The sequence below is a fragment of the Mesoplodon mirus genome (genome assembly GCF_964341445.2).
Source record: "Mesoplodon mirus genome assembly, chromosome: 2".
Classification (NCBI taxonomy): Eukaryota; Metazoa; Chordata; class Mammalia; order Artiodactyla; family Ziphiidae; genus Mesoplodon; species Mesoplodon mirus.
In genome coordinates, this window is record NC_138977.1 from 223,921,633 (window position 1) to 223,939,405 (window position 17,773).

At 39.8% G+C, this 17,773-nt stretch overlaps 1 protein-coding gene across 2 annotated transcripts in view; it reads left to right on the forward strand.

The window, feature by feature from the left end:
- The window catches only part of ZRANB1 (zinc finger RANBP2-type containing 1), a 70,128-nt gene that overhangs the window by 14,874 nt on the left and 37,481 nt on the right, over window positions 1–17,773 (forward strand). Inside the window, exon 2 of one of the 2 annotated variants that reach the window (XM_082611387.1) lies at window positions 8,657–9,507. In XM_082611387.1, the coding sequence (XP_082467513.1) occupies window positions 8,694–9,507 (814 nt within the window). In that variant the 5' untranslated portion in view covers window positions 8,657–8,693. Of the gene's footprint in view, window positions 1–8,656; window positions 9,508–17,773 lie in introns of those variants that run through there. The other variant, XM_082611388.1, reaches the window with a different exon arrangement.

Genomic DNA, 17,773 nt, shown 5'->3' on the forward strand with positions numbered 1-17,773 from the left:
CATTCTTTGCTTTTCTTTAACACAAGGTCATGTATAGGTAGTGTGATTAATACACACCTGTCATTTGGGGAGACTTTTCCCTTTTTCAGTTGTCTCAATGCAAATGGAGGGCTTTATTATTTTAATTGACGTACAGTGGTTTCTTTAGTAATCTGGGTTAGTGTATTGGTTTAAGAGAAGTCAGGCTGACTTTTATTAATAATATTTTCTTCCCCAGGGATTGCCTCCAAAATAAAAAATACTTAAGGCATTTTATAGTCTAAAGTCGTGATAAATACCTCAGATTGGTGGGGGTTTTTTTCCACTCAATTTTACATGGAAAATTTAGTATATCTTGTTTTATAAATAACTTTTTAGGTCCTACTTACTTAACTTTTTAGGCATTTTGCAGTAGTTCTCAATCTAGATAAGCTTTGGGAAGATTCTCTGTAATTTTGAAAAGCTAAAATGTGAGCAAAATGGGTGTGAACAAGTTTTTTTATTTTTTTAAGTTTGCTTGTTTAGATATTGTATGTTATTGGTTATCTAGGAAAGACTGTTTAGTGAGGCACTGCATGCAGTTTATTAATTGTCCAGATTCTGGATAATGGGAATAAGTGACTGTGGGCTGCAGTATAAATGTATTTTTAGTACATTGTCTGTCTGGTACAGACTTTGGAGCCAGAATGCCCAGGTTCAAATCCTGGCTCTGCCACTTAGTAGCTTTGTGACTTTTGGGCAAGTTACTTAACTTCTCTTTTCCTGTTTCCAGTCTTTAAAATTGGAGATAATAGTAGTACCTGTTTCATAGGGTTCTGAAGATTAGATTACCTGACGTATAGGTACAGTGCTTAGAACAGTGTCTGGCATACAGTAAATGCTTAAGTGTTAGCTATTTTCTTTTCTTAGTTGGACAAGGCTGACCCTGGCAAAGTTGTGAAGTAGACAGAGTTGGCCTGGACATACATCCATCTCTAATGGTTGGGTAAGCAGTCCTTTCAACCTGCTGCTGTCTTTGGCATTCCTTCCCAGGTTGCCCTTTGCTAAACTTTTGCCTACTTATTCTCCCTGTCTCTGCAATGAAAATCCAACTCACAAAATCCCCAGCCTACTTTCCTGTTATTCATTACAGTAGGAATTGTGAAAAAAGTAATCTGATTGAATGACTTCGCACTATTAATAAGTAACACCTGTAAATAATTTGTCTTTATAAAATAAGTGTTTTAATTCAACTAACTTTAGGGGATTAGATGTTAGGGAAAATGACAAAGAAATTTGAACAGAGTCGAGGCGTTGGGAACAAGATGTTTTTGGACAAGACAGTAGCTCTGAGTTGGTGTTGCCTTGGGACATTTCATTCGTTTGTGCCTGCTTTTCAAATCGTTTTCTTTCTTTTGTATTAGAACTCAGTGATTATTTAAAAATTTCTACCCCTCCTTTCTCTGTCACATAGATAACATAATGTTTGGTTTAAAAGGTGGCCTTTAGTTGGACTAGGTTTAGTAGTGACTGTTGGTTGGTTCCTGTGGATATTGTTAATTGGTAATAATTTGTTCAGTGTGAACAGAGAATAGATGCGATGATAAAAGAAATCAACTTCTGAATGAAGTAGCATGTTCACAGCTTTTGCGAAAGTTGTTTTATTATATTTTAAATTCTGGCTTTATATGCAGTCTTGGAGATAATCTCCCCATTTCCATGTACGTTTAAGAAGGCCGTAGTCATCTTTCATCTACTTAAATTGCAGGTGTCCTGAGTACAAGGACAGTATTTTGTCTACGTGGTTATATCTCTCCACGTTTCTGAGTGCGTAGTAGACCTTCAGTAACTTGTCATAGGTTGTTAACGTTCAATTAGTTTTGTTTGGAATTATAATTTGGGTTACGTGATTGACCTCTGATGTCTCTGAAACTGTGTAAAGGAATCATGCTAAGATGGGTTCTACAGTAGCTCAAGATGGATCTATCTATCTATGTATCTATCTGTTACTTCTCCTTTCTTTCTAGTTACTGTCTAGGAACTGGAGAGTACAGAGGAAGTTGATGAAATTACAGATAAAGCCCTAGTATATAAAGAGGTAGAATTCCTCCAGAAATGACTAGAAGATAGATTTTTTAAAAGGAGCATTACTATTGTTTTGTGTAAGATTCGACACACTGTAAGTTAATTTTGTGTCTATATATCTTCCATTCTAATCAGTGGATTACTAATTATCCAGCAGTTTAAAGAAAAACCATTAGCATTGTAGCTATTATTAGTTTTCCTAATTAACACCATGTTGACTTATTGAAATGTAAACTTTGTATTTTTGGTTACATTTTAAGGACTTAGGTTTGGTGGAATGAAGTTAGATGTACTGGTAATTGCCTTAGTTAATTAAGGCATAGTGCCAGTGAGGCCAAGGTCACCATGACAGGTGTTATTTAACTGTTATTATTTTAACTATTATTTTAACCAGATTAATTTTGTCTAGCTTGTCCACACATTCCTTGGAAGGGGCCTTCTTAGCAAATCTCATTAGATGCAGATGACACAGATAACAGTGATCTCTGTATGGGAGGAAGGTCAGCATATTTTTGGGTCTCACTGATGCTTAACCATGTATACATAATTTCACAAAGATTTAGGACTTTCAGAGGACATTTAGTGATCACAAAGGTTTGTGCACTTGTGCCCTTAACACCACAGGACTTGAATAGTTAACCAGCTCATGCGTGCCTTGGCTTGGTACCTAGGTGTTAGAGGCAGACACTTTGTACTGAGGTCTTACCACAGGAGTGGATCCCATCCTCTAGAATTTCTCCTTTTTCTTGAAATTGCTCAAAAGCTCCACTCCTTTCTTTGTTCAGGTCACTCAACATGGTCTCTTCTCTGGATTTCACTAAACATAGGGCTGGTCCACATTCCATGCCACTAGAATCCCTGAGCCAAAGTATGTATGTACGTATGTGTGTATTTATTTATTTATGGCTGTTGGGTCTTCGTTGCTGCACACGAACTTCTCTAGTTGTGGCGAGTGGGGGCTACTCTTCGTTGCGGTGCGCGGGCTTCTCGTTGCGGTGGCTTCTCTTGTTGCGGAGCACGGGCTGTAGGTGCGCGGCCTTCAGTCATTGTGGCGTGTTGGGCTCAGTAGTTGTGGCTCGTGGGCTGTAGAGTGCAGGCTCAGTAGTTGTGGCGCACGGGCTTAGTTGCTCCGCGGCACGTGGGATCTTCCCGGGCCAGGGCTCGAACCTGTTTTCCCCTGCATTGGCAGGCTGATTCTCAACCACTGTGCCACCAGGGAAATCCCTGAGCCAAAGTTTTTGAAAGCTTGACTACCTGATTGAAAATTGAGGGGAGGAAATGATATGGGGAAGACACACAAGTCAGTGTTCCAGAAACGAGCCCCAAGAAGACATACAGTAGGTGCCAAATGTCGATAGAAGTGTGGTTGCTTGGAGTGTACTTGAAATGATTTGAAAAAACTTTACGAGAGAGATGAATTAGAACTGAACCTTAAAGGATGGGTAGGATTCGCCAGAACTGAGCGTGTGCCTTCACGTGTGTATTGGGGAGGAATGGTGGTGCCTGAATGAGTCTGGGGTGTGTGTGGTGCGTTTGTATGCTGGTAAGGAGTTGAGAGTTTATTCTGTTACAGAAGAGCTTCAGAAAGAGGGACTTGTTATTAGGAGGATTATTTTGGTAACGGTGAGCTGGATGGATTTAGAAAGGGAAGGCGCTTAGGAGGCTATTACAGTAGTTCTGAACTGAACTGCAGAAGGGTTGATGGCAGCTGAAATGGAAAGAAAAGGACTGATTGGACAGAAACCACTAGAAAGACTCTATGGGGAGAAGGGAGAAGGCAGAATTCAAGATAAGTCTGGGTTTCTGTGCTGGGTGCAGTAGTATTAGTGGTGTCCTTCATGGAAACTGGAGAGAGGAGTCAGGCTAGGGGGTTGTTGTGAGAGGAAGATAAGAGGATTTTAATAAAGGATGTGACAAGACACTGGAGCCCGGAAATGAGGTGAGATTTGTAGATAGAGGGTTCACCAGTGCTTCTAGTTTTAGCTCTTTTTTAAAAAAGTAAAGTTATTTATTTTATTTATTGATTTTTGGCTGCGTTGGGTCTTTGTTGCTGCGCGCGGGCTTTCTCTAGTTGCGGCGAGCAGGGGCTACTCTTCGCTGCGGTGCGCGGGCTTCTCATTGCGGTGGCTTCTCTCCTTGCGGAGCACGGGCTCTAAGGCGCGCGGGCTTCAGTAGTTGTGGTGCGTGGGCTCGAGAGCGCAGGCTCAGTAGTTGTGGCGCACGGGCTTAGTTGCTCCGCAGCATGTGGGATCTTCCCGGACCAAGGCTCAAACCCGTGTCCCCTGCATTGGCAGGCGGATTCTTTTTTTTTTTTCCGATACGTGGGCCTCTCACTGTTGTGGCCTCTTCTGTTGCGGAGCACAGGCTCCGGATGCGCAGGCTCAGCAGCCATGGCTCACGGGCCCAGCCGCTCTGCGGCATGTGGGATCTTCCCGGACCGGGGCACGAACCCGTGTCCCCTGCATCGGCAGGCGGACTCTCAACCACTGCGCCAGCAGGGAAGCCCCGCTTCTAGTTTTAGCTTTCATCTTTATTCCCCTAAAATGCTTTCTGAGCATTTTTAAATCTTCACAGATTTATGTTAATTAATGTTTATATCAACAATTTATATTAATGAATTAATATTTATATTACTAAATATAGACTTAATATTAATAAAGCTAATATAAAACTGAAAGACTGTCAGTCCTTCCTTTGGATAACTGCTCATCATTTGACACTAACTGACAACTGAACTTCTCTCAGTTTGTTTCACAAGGAGTTTGTGCTTGGTGTGGATCATTTCACTTCTCTAGTTCTCTCTCATAGGGTTTTAGTAGATGGTTGGGGGAATTTGTAGTGTAGCTACAATTTTGAGTAATTGACTTCAAAATAGGTAGGTTTATTCTACATTGTTTAGTAATGCTTCACAAGTATCGTCTAGTTAATTCACTACTAAGCATGACAGTATAAAAAATGTTCAGTTATGAGCCCCTCCCTTTCCTTAGCCATTAATCCATACATCATGATGCTCATGCTTTTATTATTTATTGTTTGAACTGGGAAGTATATAATCAAAAGCAGTTATGAATTTAATACTAGAAAATGGTTGCTATACTTGGAGACATTATTCAGTCTGTCTACAGGTAGAGGTTGATGTATATATAGATTCATGGACTCTTTGATCCACAAGATGGGAACTGCTGATACTGCATTTGAACCAAGGAATATTTGTTTTAAGAGTAGCACTTGTGTCTAGCTCTGCTTAAAGAAGATCCATGTTATACAGATTTTATTGTTGCTTTGTGTACCGATTAATTGAAGTATGATTCACTGGCTAGAATTTGGAAATCTGTATTTTATGCAGAAGTAGACTTGTAAATTAAATTTACTTGGGTATATGAATATATGTTAACTTGAAAGATATTTAGTAATTGTTTTATTTCAATGCACATTATTAACTCTCAGAGCTGTTTGCTATTAAAAATTATTTCATGTTCTTTTTGACATCTGGTAGAAAAAGTGTACTCAGTGTTAATTTCACCTCAATAATGCAAAATCACATAGTTGAACTGATGTTATCTTTACTCTTCCATTCCATTTACTGTTACCACAGGTACAGATGACTCTCTCAGATAATCCTCTCCAATGAATTTTAGCTTTTGGTTATGAAAAAACAGTAATCCTAAGGCAACGTCTTAATTCTCCATAGAGTTGGTACCGTGTACATCGTCATCTAATATAATGCACTTATCTTAAAACTCTTTTTTAATTTTTTGGCCACACCACGCAGCATGTGTGATCTTAGTTCCCCCACCAGGGATCGAACCCGTGCCCCCTGCATTGGAAGCGCATGGTCTTAACCACTGGACCGCCAGGGAAGTCCCAAAACTCTTGAGCTTGGTTTTGGTATTGCTTAGTTACCTGAATTTTTGGGAGGGGTAGGCTATTTACCAGGCATATATGACAATGATTCTTTATTTTTTAATGACAGGTTTCTTTTTTGTTTGTTTTTTGTCAGACATGAACATTTAAGTATGTTATGCTGGCACATTCATTCCATGAAGATTAGTTAATGTAAGGCCACAGAGTATTTAGTTGAGCCTACATCAAAGTAAGACTTAACAAAGCAAGCATGAATTTTGGAATGTGAATATTTTAAATGAAATACTGAAATTACTTATAGCCTTGGATATGTTCATTATGTCATTTGTTTTTTTTTTTAGACTTTATTTATTATTTTCTTTGATGTACGCGGGCCTCTCACTGCTGTGGCCTCTCCCATTGCGGAGCACAGGCTTCAGACGTGCAGGCTCAGCGGCTATGGCTCACGGGCCCAGCCGCTCCGTGGCATGTGGGATCTTCCCGGACCGGGGCATGAGCCCGCGTCCCCCGCATCGGCAGGCGGACTCTCAACCACTGCGCCACCAGGGAAGCCCCATGTCATTTGTTTTTGTCATAAGTTTCTGCTTGCTCATTTTAGTTTACAATAGCATGAGCAAGTAATTTATTTATATTTAATTCCTGAGAAACCAAAGGAAGAAACTGCCTAATGAATATGAAAGTTGCCATTAAATCTCAATTGTCCATCTTATGGATGCTTTTATGATTATAGTCTTTGCCCTTCAACGCACCTTTGGATTGCTGTCAAATGGTGTTTAATCGGTATGTACAAACTAAAGTGAAAAATCTAAGCAGATAAATATAAATTACCTGGGTTAGAGGAAGATAAAGTTGCTGAAGGAGAAGAAGACTTCAAAGTTAAATATAAGCTATATATTTTTGCTTTTTCTATTTACTTGGTTTATGCCCCCTTTCCCCCTTCAATAATAACAAGTAATTCAGTAGGAATTAACTTTTTAGGACTACCAATTTAAGATTAATGATAATCATAGTGCACACACACATATGTTTAAGGTTTTAGGGGAAGATATCTTTCCTATGTCTGATTTGACTGACCAGCCCAATCAGCTGATTTTATTGCTGTGTTAAATTAAAACTCTGAATATAGTAGTCCATTATTAAAATAAATGAGTAGGATTAAAATAGAGAATTTATCACAATAAAGCCTTTTAAAAAAATAAATACTTTTGGATAAAGTAACAGGCTTCAAGTGAAATGCAGTTTTGGTCTCCTTTACAGGAATAGCTATTCACAGTCATACAGAACTACTTATCACGTTTTGCAGTATCTCCTGAGGAAGTCAGAATCTGAGCCAGCATGACGACTGCATCTTGTCTTTGGTCTGATTTATAAGCTGTACTTTTATTCTGACCATGTGCAAGGTGGAGGCTATAGCATGGAAACTAAAATCTTAGTAAGTGTGATTTTTATTTTAGCTGTTAAATAGTAGCCTCTCTTACAGTGAATTTGTCCTCTTAACAAAGTTTACACTGTAAAAGGGGTGAGGACTTGGCAAGCAGGGACATAATACTACACTTATAAAGTGAAAGATTTTGCTTTCCAGGTTCAGGAAAAATCCCTGAGTATGAGAAGGAGAAGCTTCTATTACTCTGCCTAGAATTTCTTTCACTTTTCTGGTTACAAATAGGTGGCAGGATGATACTAATTTAGTTGAGAAGGGATTTAAGAAAATGGAGAGGCTGGCTTTAGTGGCCAGTGTCTAAATTCAGGCCATTTAAAACAATTATTATTACATTTGCTGTGCAAGTTGCTTCATTTATAAATTATTGTCATTAAATACTAGTCTTCATTGTATTGCAGTGTTAGGAAGCCCAGTGTAGAATCCTAGGAGCCTTTTAAATAGTTAATATGTTTTTAATATGAATTGAATTTTGAGTATATTTTAAATATTGACTATTTTGAGTATCAATATTCAGAATTATATTGGAGCGATTATGCTAGCTGTTCTGTCAGGGATGTTTCCTCAGTTGATTGTCCCAAGTACAGGTGATGTGCAGTTTTAATTTTCTGCACTCTAGACAGAACAAGATTTTGAGGATATAGGCTATCAAGGAACTTTATCTCTGTGTCACAGTGTTACTTTGTTAATCGTAAGGCTTACTACTTAACGTCTTTCTTTTGTACCTGTGCTTATTAAGAGCAGGGGATAATCAGCACGTTTAGGCTGCTTTTCTCCCTTAGCAAGAATGATAGAGTTGACTGTTTGATTTTCTGAATTCTTTAGTGAATCAAACATTGTGGTACTATATACCTAGAAAGCATAATAGTCTATGTGGCTCGTAATTTGAGAATGGTTATGTGTTTAAGATACTTGGTTTGTGTTTTGTCCCTTCCCTTTGAATCTTTTAACGATTGGTTATTTTTCTAAATTGATGGTGATGACCTGGCTGAGATTAAACATTTCTGTTAGAGGATTCCTGATTTAACCTCATTCCCTCTTAGAGTAAACCTCCTTTTATCTTCTGCCTTTCCTCTTGCTTTCCAAAGTACAGTTTCATTAAATCCCCAGGTCTAAGACTTTTCTTTGGGAACTTACGTCCAGTATCTCTCTGGAAATGTTAAGAAAAGGTAGTTGAGTGTGAAATGTTACATGCATCTTTTGAGAAATTGAAGTTTTATAAGTTGAAGGGTACTTTTATATTTTGGGCATGTTTTCAGGGGTGGGATTATGTAGTTATTGTTTTAATAACCATGTCCTAATTATTTATAGCTTCCTGCCTGACATAACTCACTTCAAGAAGTGCACAATGTCAGAACGTGGAATTAAGTGGGCTTGTGAATACTGTACGTATGAAAACTGGCCATCTGCAATCAAGTGTACTATGTGTCGTGCCCAAAGACCTAGTGGAACAATTATTACAGAAGATCCATTTAAAAGTGGTTCAAGTGATGTCGGTAGAGATTGGGATCCTTCCGGCACCGAAGGAGGAAGTAGTCCTTTGATATGTCCAGACTCTAGTGCAAGACCAAGGGTTAAGTCTTCGTACAGCATGGAAAATGCAAATAAATGGTCATGCCACATGTGCACATATTTGAACTGGCCAAGAGCAATCAGATGCACTCAGTGTTTATCCCAGCGTAGGACCAGGAGCCCCACAGAATCTCCTCAATCCTCAGGATCTGGCTCAAGACCAGTTGCTTTTTCTGTTGACCCTTGCGAGGAATACAATGATAGAAATAAACTGAACACAAGGACCCAGCATTGGACTTGTTCTATTTGCACATATGAAAACTGGGCCAAAGCTAAAAAATGTGTTGTTTGCGATCATCCCAGACCTAATAATATTGAAGCAATCGAGTTGGCAGAGACGGAAGAGGCTTCTTCAATAATAAATGAGCAAGACAGAGCTCGATGGAGAGGAAGCTGTAGCAGTGGCAACAGCCAAAGAAGATCACCGCCGACTACGAAACGGGACTCTGAGATGAAAATGGATTTTCAGAGGATTGAGTTGGCTGGTGCTGTTGGCAGCAAGGAGGAACTTGAAGTGGACTTCAAAAAACTAAAGCAAATTAAAAACAGGATGAAAAAGACTGATTGGCTATTCCTCAATGCTTGTGTGGGTAAGTTTCTTCATTTTTTGAATGGAATGGGAAAAGATATTAAAAATGACATGAAAGATATAAGGAAGGTCAGTATTATTTAGTATTTAGTTCATTCAGCATGATAGCTATACTCCCAGTATGCATGCATAAGAATCTCTGTATTTGTGATCTTGTCATAATGTTGTCTTAAATTGCCTCCCATTTCATTGTGCATGTGTCTTTCCATCGTTAGAGAGAAAAACTTCTAAGTTATAGCAAAGATTTTTACATATCAGTAGTAAACCGTATACCTGGAGTTTAAAACTGCTACTCTGTTTATTGTAACAAGATGTGACTGAGGAACACCAGCTGCTGCTTCAGAGTGTTTGTAAACAGTGAGAGCGTCTTGTGATGATAGAAGCTTTAGTCAGATGTTAAAAATATCACAAAAATGTGTGACTCCAAGAAGTTGAACAAACATAATATTGACCTTGAAAATACTGATGTTAATTTAACATGAATGTCATGTAGTGAATATTTGCAAACTTTATGGAACTGATTTCACGTGGCCAGCTGATCCATAGTTCAAATTATGATTTGTGTGTTTTATGTTTTAGTGCTTTCCTAAGGAAACTCTGGATATTGGTCTCAGTCTCTGGCTCAGAGCTGTTCAGGGACAGAGACGTGTTGAGAGAGTAAGGTTTCCTCCAGATGTTGACCTTGTGAGTTAGTTATTCGTGATGTACTTCACAAAAGCAGTTGCTGGACTCCTCTGTATTTTTTTCCCTCCCCCTCTCTTTTTTTTTGAATAGGTTAGCTATTTGAATTATGTGATTTAAATTATTTGGATGGGGTGCTTACTTTGACATTAAGTTGTTTTTTTTTTTTTGCGGTACGCGGGCCTCTCACTGTTGCGGCCTCTCCCGTTGCGGAGCACAGGCTCCGGACGCGCAGGCCCAGCGGCCATGGCTCACAGGCCCAGCCGCTCTGCGGCATGTGGGATCTTCCCGGGGCACGAACCCGTGTCCCCTGCATCGGCAGGCGGACTCTCAACCACTGCGCCACCAGGGAAGCCCTGACATTAAGTTTTGTAAAGAAAATTTTGAGTAACTACTAAAGTTAAATCTGTGTGGAACAATAGCTAAGCCTTCAACATGGCTTAGCTGTGTATATATATTTTTTCAGTACTAATTTCTTTTGTTTATCACCCTGAGTATAGCCCCAAGAACATGGAATACATAACTATATGAACCTGCAAGTCCTAAGAGTAGATTTCAAGAAATCTCAGTTTTTTAATTTTAGTTTTGTCCTGGCCAAAAAAAAAAAAAAGTCCCAGCTGATGAGCCCTTCTGAACACCAGACACAGCAGGCACTTAGTAACTGTTAGCTCCAGTGTTCTCCTGTCCTGAGGACGAGGGATGAAAGCACACTGAGCTGTCTTCAGCCATCTGTGCTGTCCCATTACATCCCATTGATTTTTTTCTCTCCCCAAATTGAGGTACCACAGATGGTGTGAATGTCTTTTTTTTTTTTAAACCAGAAGCTACAAAAGGGTTTTATTTATTATGAATTTTTAAAAATTGAGGTCAAATTCACATAACATAAAATTCATCATTTTGAAAATGAACAATTCAGTGGCATTTAGTGTATCCACAGTGTTGTACAACCACAACCTCTGTCTAGTTCTGAAACATTTTCATCACCCCAAAGGAAACTCTATACCCATTTAAACAGTTACTCCACATTTTCTCCTCCCTCAAGTCCCTGGTAATCACCAGTCTGCTTTCTGTTTCAGTGGATATACCTATTCTGAATGTTCCATATAAATGGAATCTTACATTATGTGATCTTTTTTATCTAGGTGTGATTGTCCTTTAATTACCTGTATGCCTTTTGGAACACTCTTAAAATTATTTTTGCAGGCAGTAGCGTACTATGTAAATGCTAACTACAAGATGGTGTTATAGTACATGTAAATTTATAGACGGTAATGAACTACACTGCAGTGATTTTTAATCTCTTTTGGGGTCACTGTTTCTTCAAGTTAGTGTATCGTATGATAAGAACTCTTGCTTTGAATTATTTTCTCCCCTTGACACACACGTTAGACCAATCAATATATCTTTGTCTTTATGATTATTATTTCTTGTCTTTGTGACTGTTGTGTCTTCTTGGTGCTGCCTTTATTTCTTTACATATATCTACTTCTTTTGGGTAACCATCCTTGTACCTCTTTGCATTCTTACAGCTGAACAAAAACTTCTCCCAGTAGGACCAATATTAAATTTGGTCTTATTTCATTTATAAAACAGTTTCTTTGTCATTAAATCCGCATTCCCACATACTCCAGAGTTTCTAGGTTCTTAGGGCCAAGGATTGATTGTAATTGGTTCTTGGTAATGTGGATTCTGTCTTTCCTATCAGCAAATATTTTTGACTATTCACTTCATAATATGGTTCTCAACTGATGTAGAAAGATTATGGCTCTGTCTTTATTGGGTAGTCATATCCTGATTTGTAAATATCCTTGAAATAGGTTAAAAACTTTTAGTTGTTTACATTGTGTTGGGTTAACGGAAGTCCACAAGTATTGAAAATTAATCTTTTTTTTTTGTTTTTTTGGCCACACTGTGTGGCATGCGGGATCTTAGTTCCCCATCAGGGATCGAACCCGCGCCCCCTGCAGTGGAAGGCGGAGTCTTAACCACTGGACCGCTGGGGAAGTCTCCGAAAAGTATTCTTTATTTCTCCCTTTCTACCTGTCTTTTGCTCTCCAGATTTCATTAGATATGGTATATTATGGTTTATCGATGTTAGGCATTTAAGAAAACTATCTTAGTGTTTGCTCTGGCAGCACATATACTTAAAAAATCATCTCCAAAGTACATACACTAAGTATAAAATGTATACTGTGCATAAAATTTATACTAAGTATAAAATGTGAGACTTTCCCATTTGAAATTGAAATAAAAAAAATCTCAGCCTCAGCTTTGTACCTGGTAAAATGGGAATGAGGAAGATTCAGTATTGAGAAGGGTAAAGCTAAAGCTTCCACGGTATTAAGTAAGTGTCTTTTACATGACTGTTGGGTATAAGTTTCACATAGGTCACATTATCTTATGTGCTGAGAGGAGGTTGGGGACGTCCAACGTCCAGCGTTTTACTGGTGCCAAAACCTGACACCAGTAAAAATGGAATCTGGGAGTGGGAGTGAAATGGTAACGGCAGAGGTGTGAATTTAAATGTGCTCGTCTCGGGAGTGTAAGCAGTTTGGTGCCAGGTTACTTTCTGGGAGGTCATGTCAGTGCTAATCATGGTCTACCTTTCCCACTGGACAGATGATAATGTCTCTAGAGATAAGGCGGCACTACCTAACATACCGTGTTAGTCCTGCTGTTGTATTGAATCAGTTGCCCTTTAGAAGAACATTTAAATTTGTGATCCCAAGTTGATCCCTCGAAAAGTTACAGGGTCAGATAAGAATCTCAAATTAAATCTGTATAATAACTTTTGTATGCCTGAGCCCTGGACTCTCATATCCAGCGGCCGCCTATACAACATCTTCTCTTGAATATGTAATATTTCAAACTCAGTGAGGCTAAAAAACTGAACTGGTCTCTCAAATCTATTCTCTCACTCCCCCCATCTCAGTTGATGGCAAGTTCATCGTTTTACTTGCTGCGTCCAGAGCCTTGGTCATCCTTGGTTTTCTTCTTTTTCTCTTATACTCCATTCTCACTGGCTTTGTCTTCAAAATATACCCAGAATCTGGCCGCCTCGCGCTACACTGGTCCAGGCCAGGGTCCCCTCTCTGTCTGTGTCCTCCTTGACACACTGTTCTCTGAAGAGGAGCTGCTCTTGTAAACTTTGCTCAGAACGCTCCAGTGATTCTCGCTGTGTTGCTCAGAGTAAAAGCCAGTTTTATAGGCTCTCTCTGCTTTCTGTGCCACACCTGCTTTCCCCACTTTTATACAAACACACGTTTCCCTCTAACCTTATCTATTACTCTCAACCTCGCTCATTCACTCCTGCCCTCTAGCCACCTTTCTTGTCTGCAAATAAGCCTCAAGCTTCGTACTTGCTCCTTCCTCTGCCCGGATTGCTTTCTCTAGATTGCAGGCTTAGCTAATTTACTTCTTTCAGGTGTTTTCTCACGTCACCTTCTCTGTGAGGCCTCACATTTCAGCCCTGTCCTGTCCTCTCTTCCCCCAACTTTAATTTTCTTCACAACACTTGTTACCTCCTAATACACATGTTAGAAGTCACCTTATGTGTCTCTCTCTTGCTTAGAACTTAAGCTTTCTGAAGGCCAGGAATTTTGTCTGTTTTGTTTGTCTGTTTGCTAGTACCTAAAACATTGCCTGATACATAGCAGGCATTGAAATTTTGGTTAATGAGTGAATAAACATTTGTGGAAACTGGAATCTGGACAAATAGACCTTCCAAAGCAAATAAACGTTTTTGCTTTTCTCCTGAATTTCTTAATTCTTTGCCTTCTTCCTAGCTTTCTGCACTTTTCACCTTACGGACTACCTGGAGCTCAACCCGCTGGGAGCCAACTTGGCTTCTTCCTGTCAGGTGAAGACAGAGCACGTAGGTCCTGTCATAGGGTTTTATTGGAAAGAGTAGAGAGGCCTCAGTTTATCACTAGGCAGTCTGTGGATATGAAGAGTCTAAAGTCAGTTTTCTTTATATTTAATTTCTCCGTCTTCCTGATGAATATTTGATAACTTGGTGAATATATAAGGAAAAAGATCGTAGTGTTTTCTATACCTAGAGTCCTAAATCAAAGTTTTTACTTGAAAAGTTTTTCTTCAGTTGTCATTGGACGTGTTGCTTCCTATTTGGCATTTTGCCTTAAATAGCTGCATCTTTCTTCCATTTAGCTTGTCTAGTGATCCTGCTAACAAAGATGGGAAGGGTTTGAGATTGGGAGGCAGCGGGAGGGAGTGCTGTTGAAGGCGTCGGGGGAAAAGAATCGTGCTCGTGTAACAGGTACACGTTGAAACTGGAATTTTTATGCTGAAATGTTCAGTTTGCCCCATGGCAATGGCATTATGGAGAACATATGAATTAGTAACATCGCCGTTGCTCCCAAGCTTTGGGGGGGCCCGCAGTACGTACTGGTGTAGCCTGTTGAGAATCACTGACTTACGAGCTTAACCAGAATCTCCTTATCAAGGAGCATATGTTGAAATGGAGTCATGAGGATTTTGTAGTCTTCTTACTGAGCAAGGTTTTGATGTGTCTAAAAGTTTATATGATTCTTAAAACGTAGGCAGTACATCAGAATTAACTCTTTCTTGCTCGTGGTCTACAAAAATATTGTTATATTTGATCTAATGTTTCCCCCTTTCTCATAACTGTTGAAAATTAATATTTGTGGCAGTTGTTTTCTGTATTGATGCCAACTGTATTTTGACCCCCTTACTGGAAAGCTGTATACAGTGTTATGTATAGGTGTCCACTCCAGAGTGTCAGATGTAACTGTTGAAGTATCTAAAACTTGCATGGTGTTAAACATGTCAGAATGTATTGATATTTGTGTATTTGGTTTCATTAACACTTTTTTCATTTTAACCAAAATTAGCAGTGTATAGGCTTATTACATTTTAAAATGTTCTTTTCAGTTTACTTTGGTATTGGTATTAAAAATCATGTATATATGGGCTTCCTTGGTGGCGCAGTGGTTGAGAGTCCGCCTGCCGATGCAGGGGACACGGGTTCGTGCCCCGGTCCGGGAAGATCCCACGTGCCGCAGAGCGGCTGGACCCATGAGCCATGGTCGCTGAGCCTGCGCGTCCAGAGCCTGTGCTCCGCAACGGGAGAGGCCACAACAGTGAGAGGCCCGCGTATCGCAAAAAAAAAAAAAAGAAAAAAGAAAAATCATGTATATGGATGGTTTTTCTCAAGGAAGTAAATTTTTAAGGTTGTATTAGTGTTATTTTTCCTCCTCTGGTGAAAAGGGTTCCCAGGCCCAGTTCCAGCGTGTGTGTGTGTGTCTCTGTGTCTGTGTGGTGGGGAGCTTCCTCATACGTCAACAGGCAATTCTCAGACACCAGCAGGGTGTCCAAGAATTCAGCTCAGTTCTGACACTGTCTACCCAGAGGTAGGTGAAGGGCTCAGCCCCACAGGACCTCCCTCCACTTCAGATGCCAGATGCCAGTCACAAGCCCAGGTTGTTGACCTGTACTTCTGACCAATTGGCTATAAATCAGAGGCTCCCACGACCCCCCACCTTGGGTTTGATTAACTTGCTGGAACGCCCCACGTAACTCAGAGAAACAGTTTACTTACTAGATTACTGGTTTATTATAAAAGGGTATATGATAAAGGATACAGATGAACATCTAGATGGCAGAGATGTACAGAGGGCAAGGTCTGGAGAAGGACATGGAGCTTCCATGGTGCTCTTCCCAAGCGTGCCAGTCTCCTCCTGTGTGTTCACCAGCCTGAAAACTCTCCAGACCCTGTCCTTTTGGGGGTTTATGGAGGCCTCATTACATAGGCATCGTTGATTAAATCATTGGTCACTGGCGATCTCTGGCCTCTCTCCCCTCTCTGGAGGTCAGGGTGGCATAGTGGGTGGGACTGAAAGTCCCAACCCTCTAATCCCCTGGCAACCAGCTCCCACCCTGGGGGTGGGATCCAAAAGTCACCTTCCCTGAAGTGTTTTCAGGAGCTGAGGACCAGAAACCAGATACTATCCCACTACTTTTATCACTCAGGAAATTCTAAGGGTTTTGGGAAACTGTGAGCCAGGAATTGTGGATGAAGATCAAACATATATATTTAGTCATCTGAATGATAATTTTTCCTATAAATCACAATATTGCATCTAGAAAAACCTGTTGCAGTGTGTAACCTTCTACGATGACTTTTTAAATTCCTAGTTTTGAGATACAGTGTCTGGTCAGATGAAAGGAGTGTTGTGCACTAACCCAAACAGAATCAGCTTAACGTCAATGGAAGAAAAAGTTGTAGAAGGTGAGTTTTTGAGAGATAGTGGTGCTGTGTGCTGGCGTGATGATAAGTTGGTTTAGACCAAGAAAACTACCACATCAGAACAAAACAGAAAAGGAATTTCTTGACATAAGACACAATGGTGATTTTATCCATTTATTCAGATATCTTTGTGGCTGACTTTTTAACTCTAAAGGTAACTCAGGGCATATAAGTTATTGTAAAGAAAAAATTAGAAGAAACTTGTTTTCTAGTTCAGTAAGTACTCCTTTAGCCTTAAAAATTATTAATTTGCTCCACAGAGGTATTTTATCGATGACTTGTCTAAAAACACAAAACATTAGGTATCTTGAAAAATACAATATTAATGATGAGGTAGTGTCCAAATTTGTATTTTTTACTTGCCCAGTACTTGACTTCCTTGTGGGTGCTTCTCCCCACCCCCTTTGGGTTTTCTCTGATATACATGACTGATTTAAATAGTGTGACAGGTAGAATATTGCACTCCGGCCCCCCAAAATGTCTAAATCCTAATCCCCAGAACCTATGAATATGTTACTTTACTTGGCAAAAGGGATTTTGCAGATGTAATTAAGGGCCTTGAGATGGAGAGATTATCCCAGGTTATCCAGGTGGGCCCAGTGTAATATGGGTCCTTAATCAGCAAAGGAGAGAGATGGGGGAATGAGATGTGACGGTGGAAAAGCAGAGGTTTTAGTGATGCGGGGGCCCTTAGCTAAGGAATGTGGGCAACCTCTAGAAGCTGGAAAAGGCAAAACTCCCTTAGAGCCTCCCTGTGGAGTGCACCTTGATTTTAGCCCAGTGAGACCCATGTGGAACTTCTGACCTCTCCCAAATTTTAAGATAAAAAATTTGTATTGTTTTAAGTCACTAAATTTGTAGTAATTTGTTTGAAGCAGCAATAGGAAATTAATACAAATAACATTAAAAAAAATTACAAATAGCATCTTAATTTGACAATTTCAGAAAAATTTAACTTAACCTTCACTGGTTCTGTGACAAAACAAGAGTCATTGTTTTGTTATTTTATACAGTGGGAGAAACTGAGGCACAGAGAGGCTTACTGACGCAGTGCGATGCAGCCGTGTTGTTATCCTTCTCTAGACAAAGGTGGTATATAGGTGTGTTTGTAAGTAAAAACTCACTTCTTTGTGTCTCTAGCCTTACACTACATTCATAGCAGTAATGGCCACCAAATGTATGTGTGTGTGTCGGTGGGGGCAAGGTGGGAGCAGATTCCCAAACCAAGCTATTCTCAGATTCTCCAGACACCAGCAGGGCATTTTACAATTTAACTCAGTTCTGACTCTACCTGGAAGTA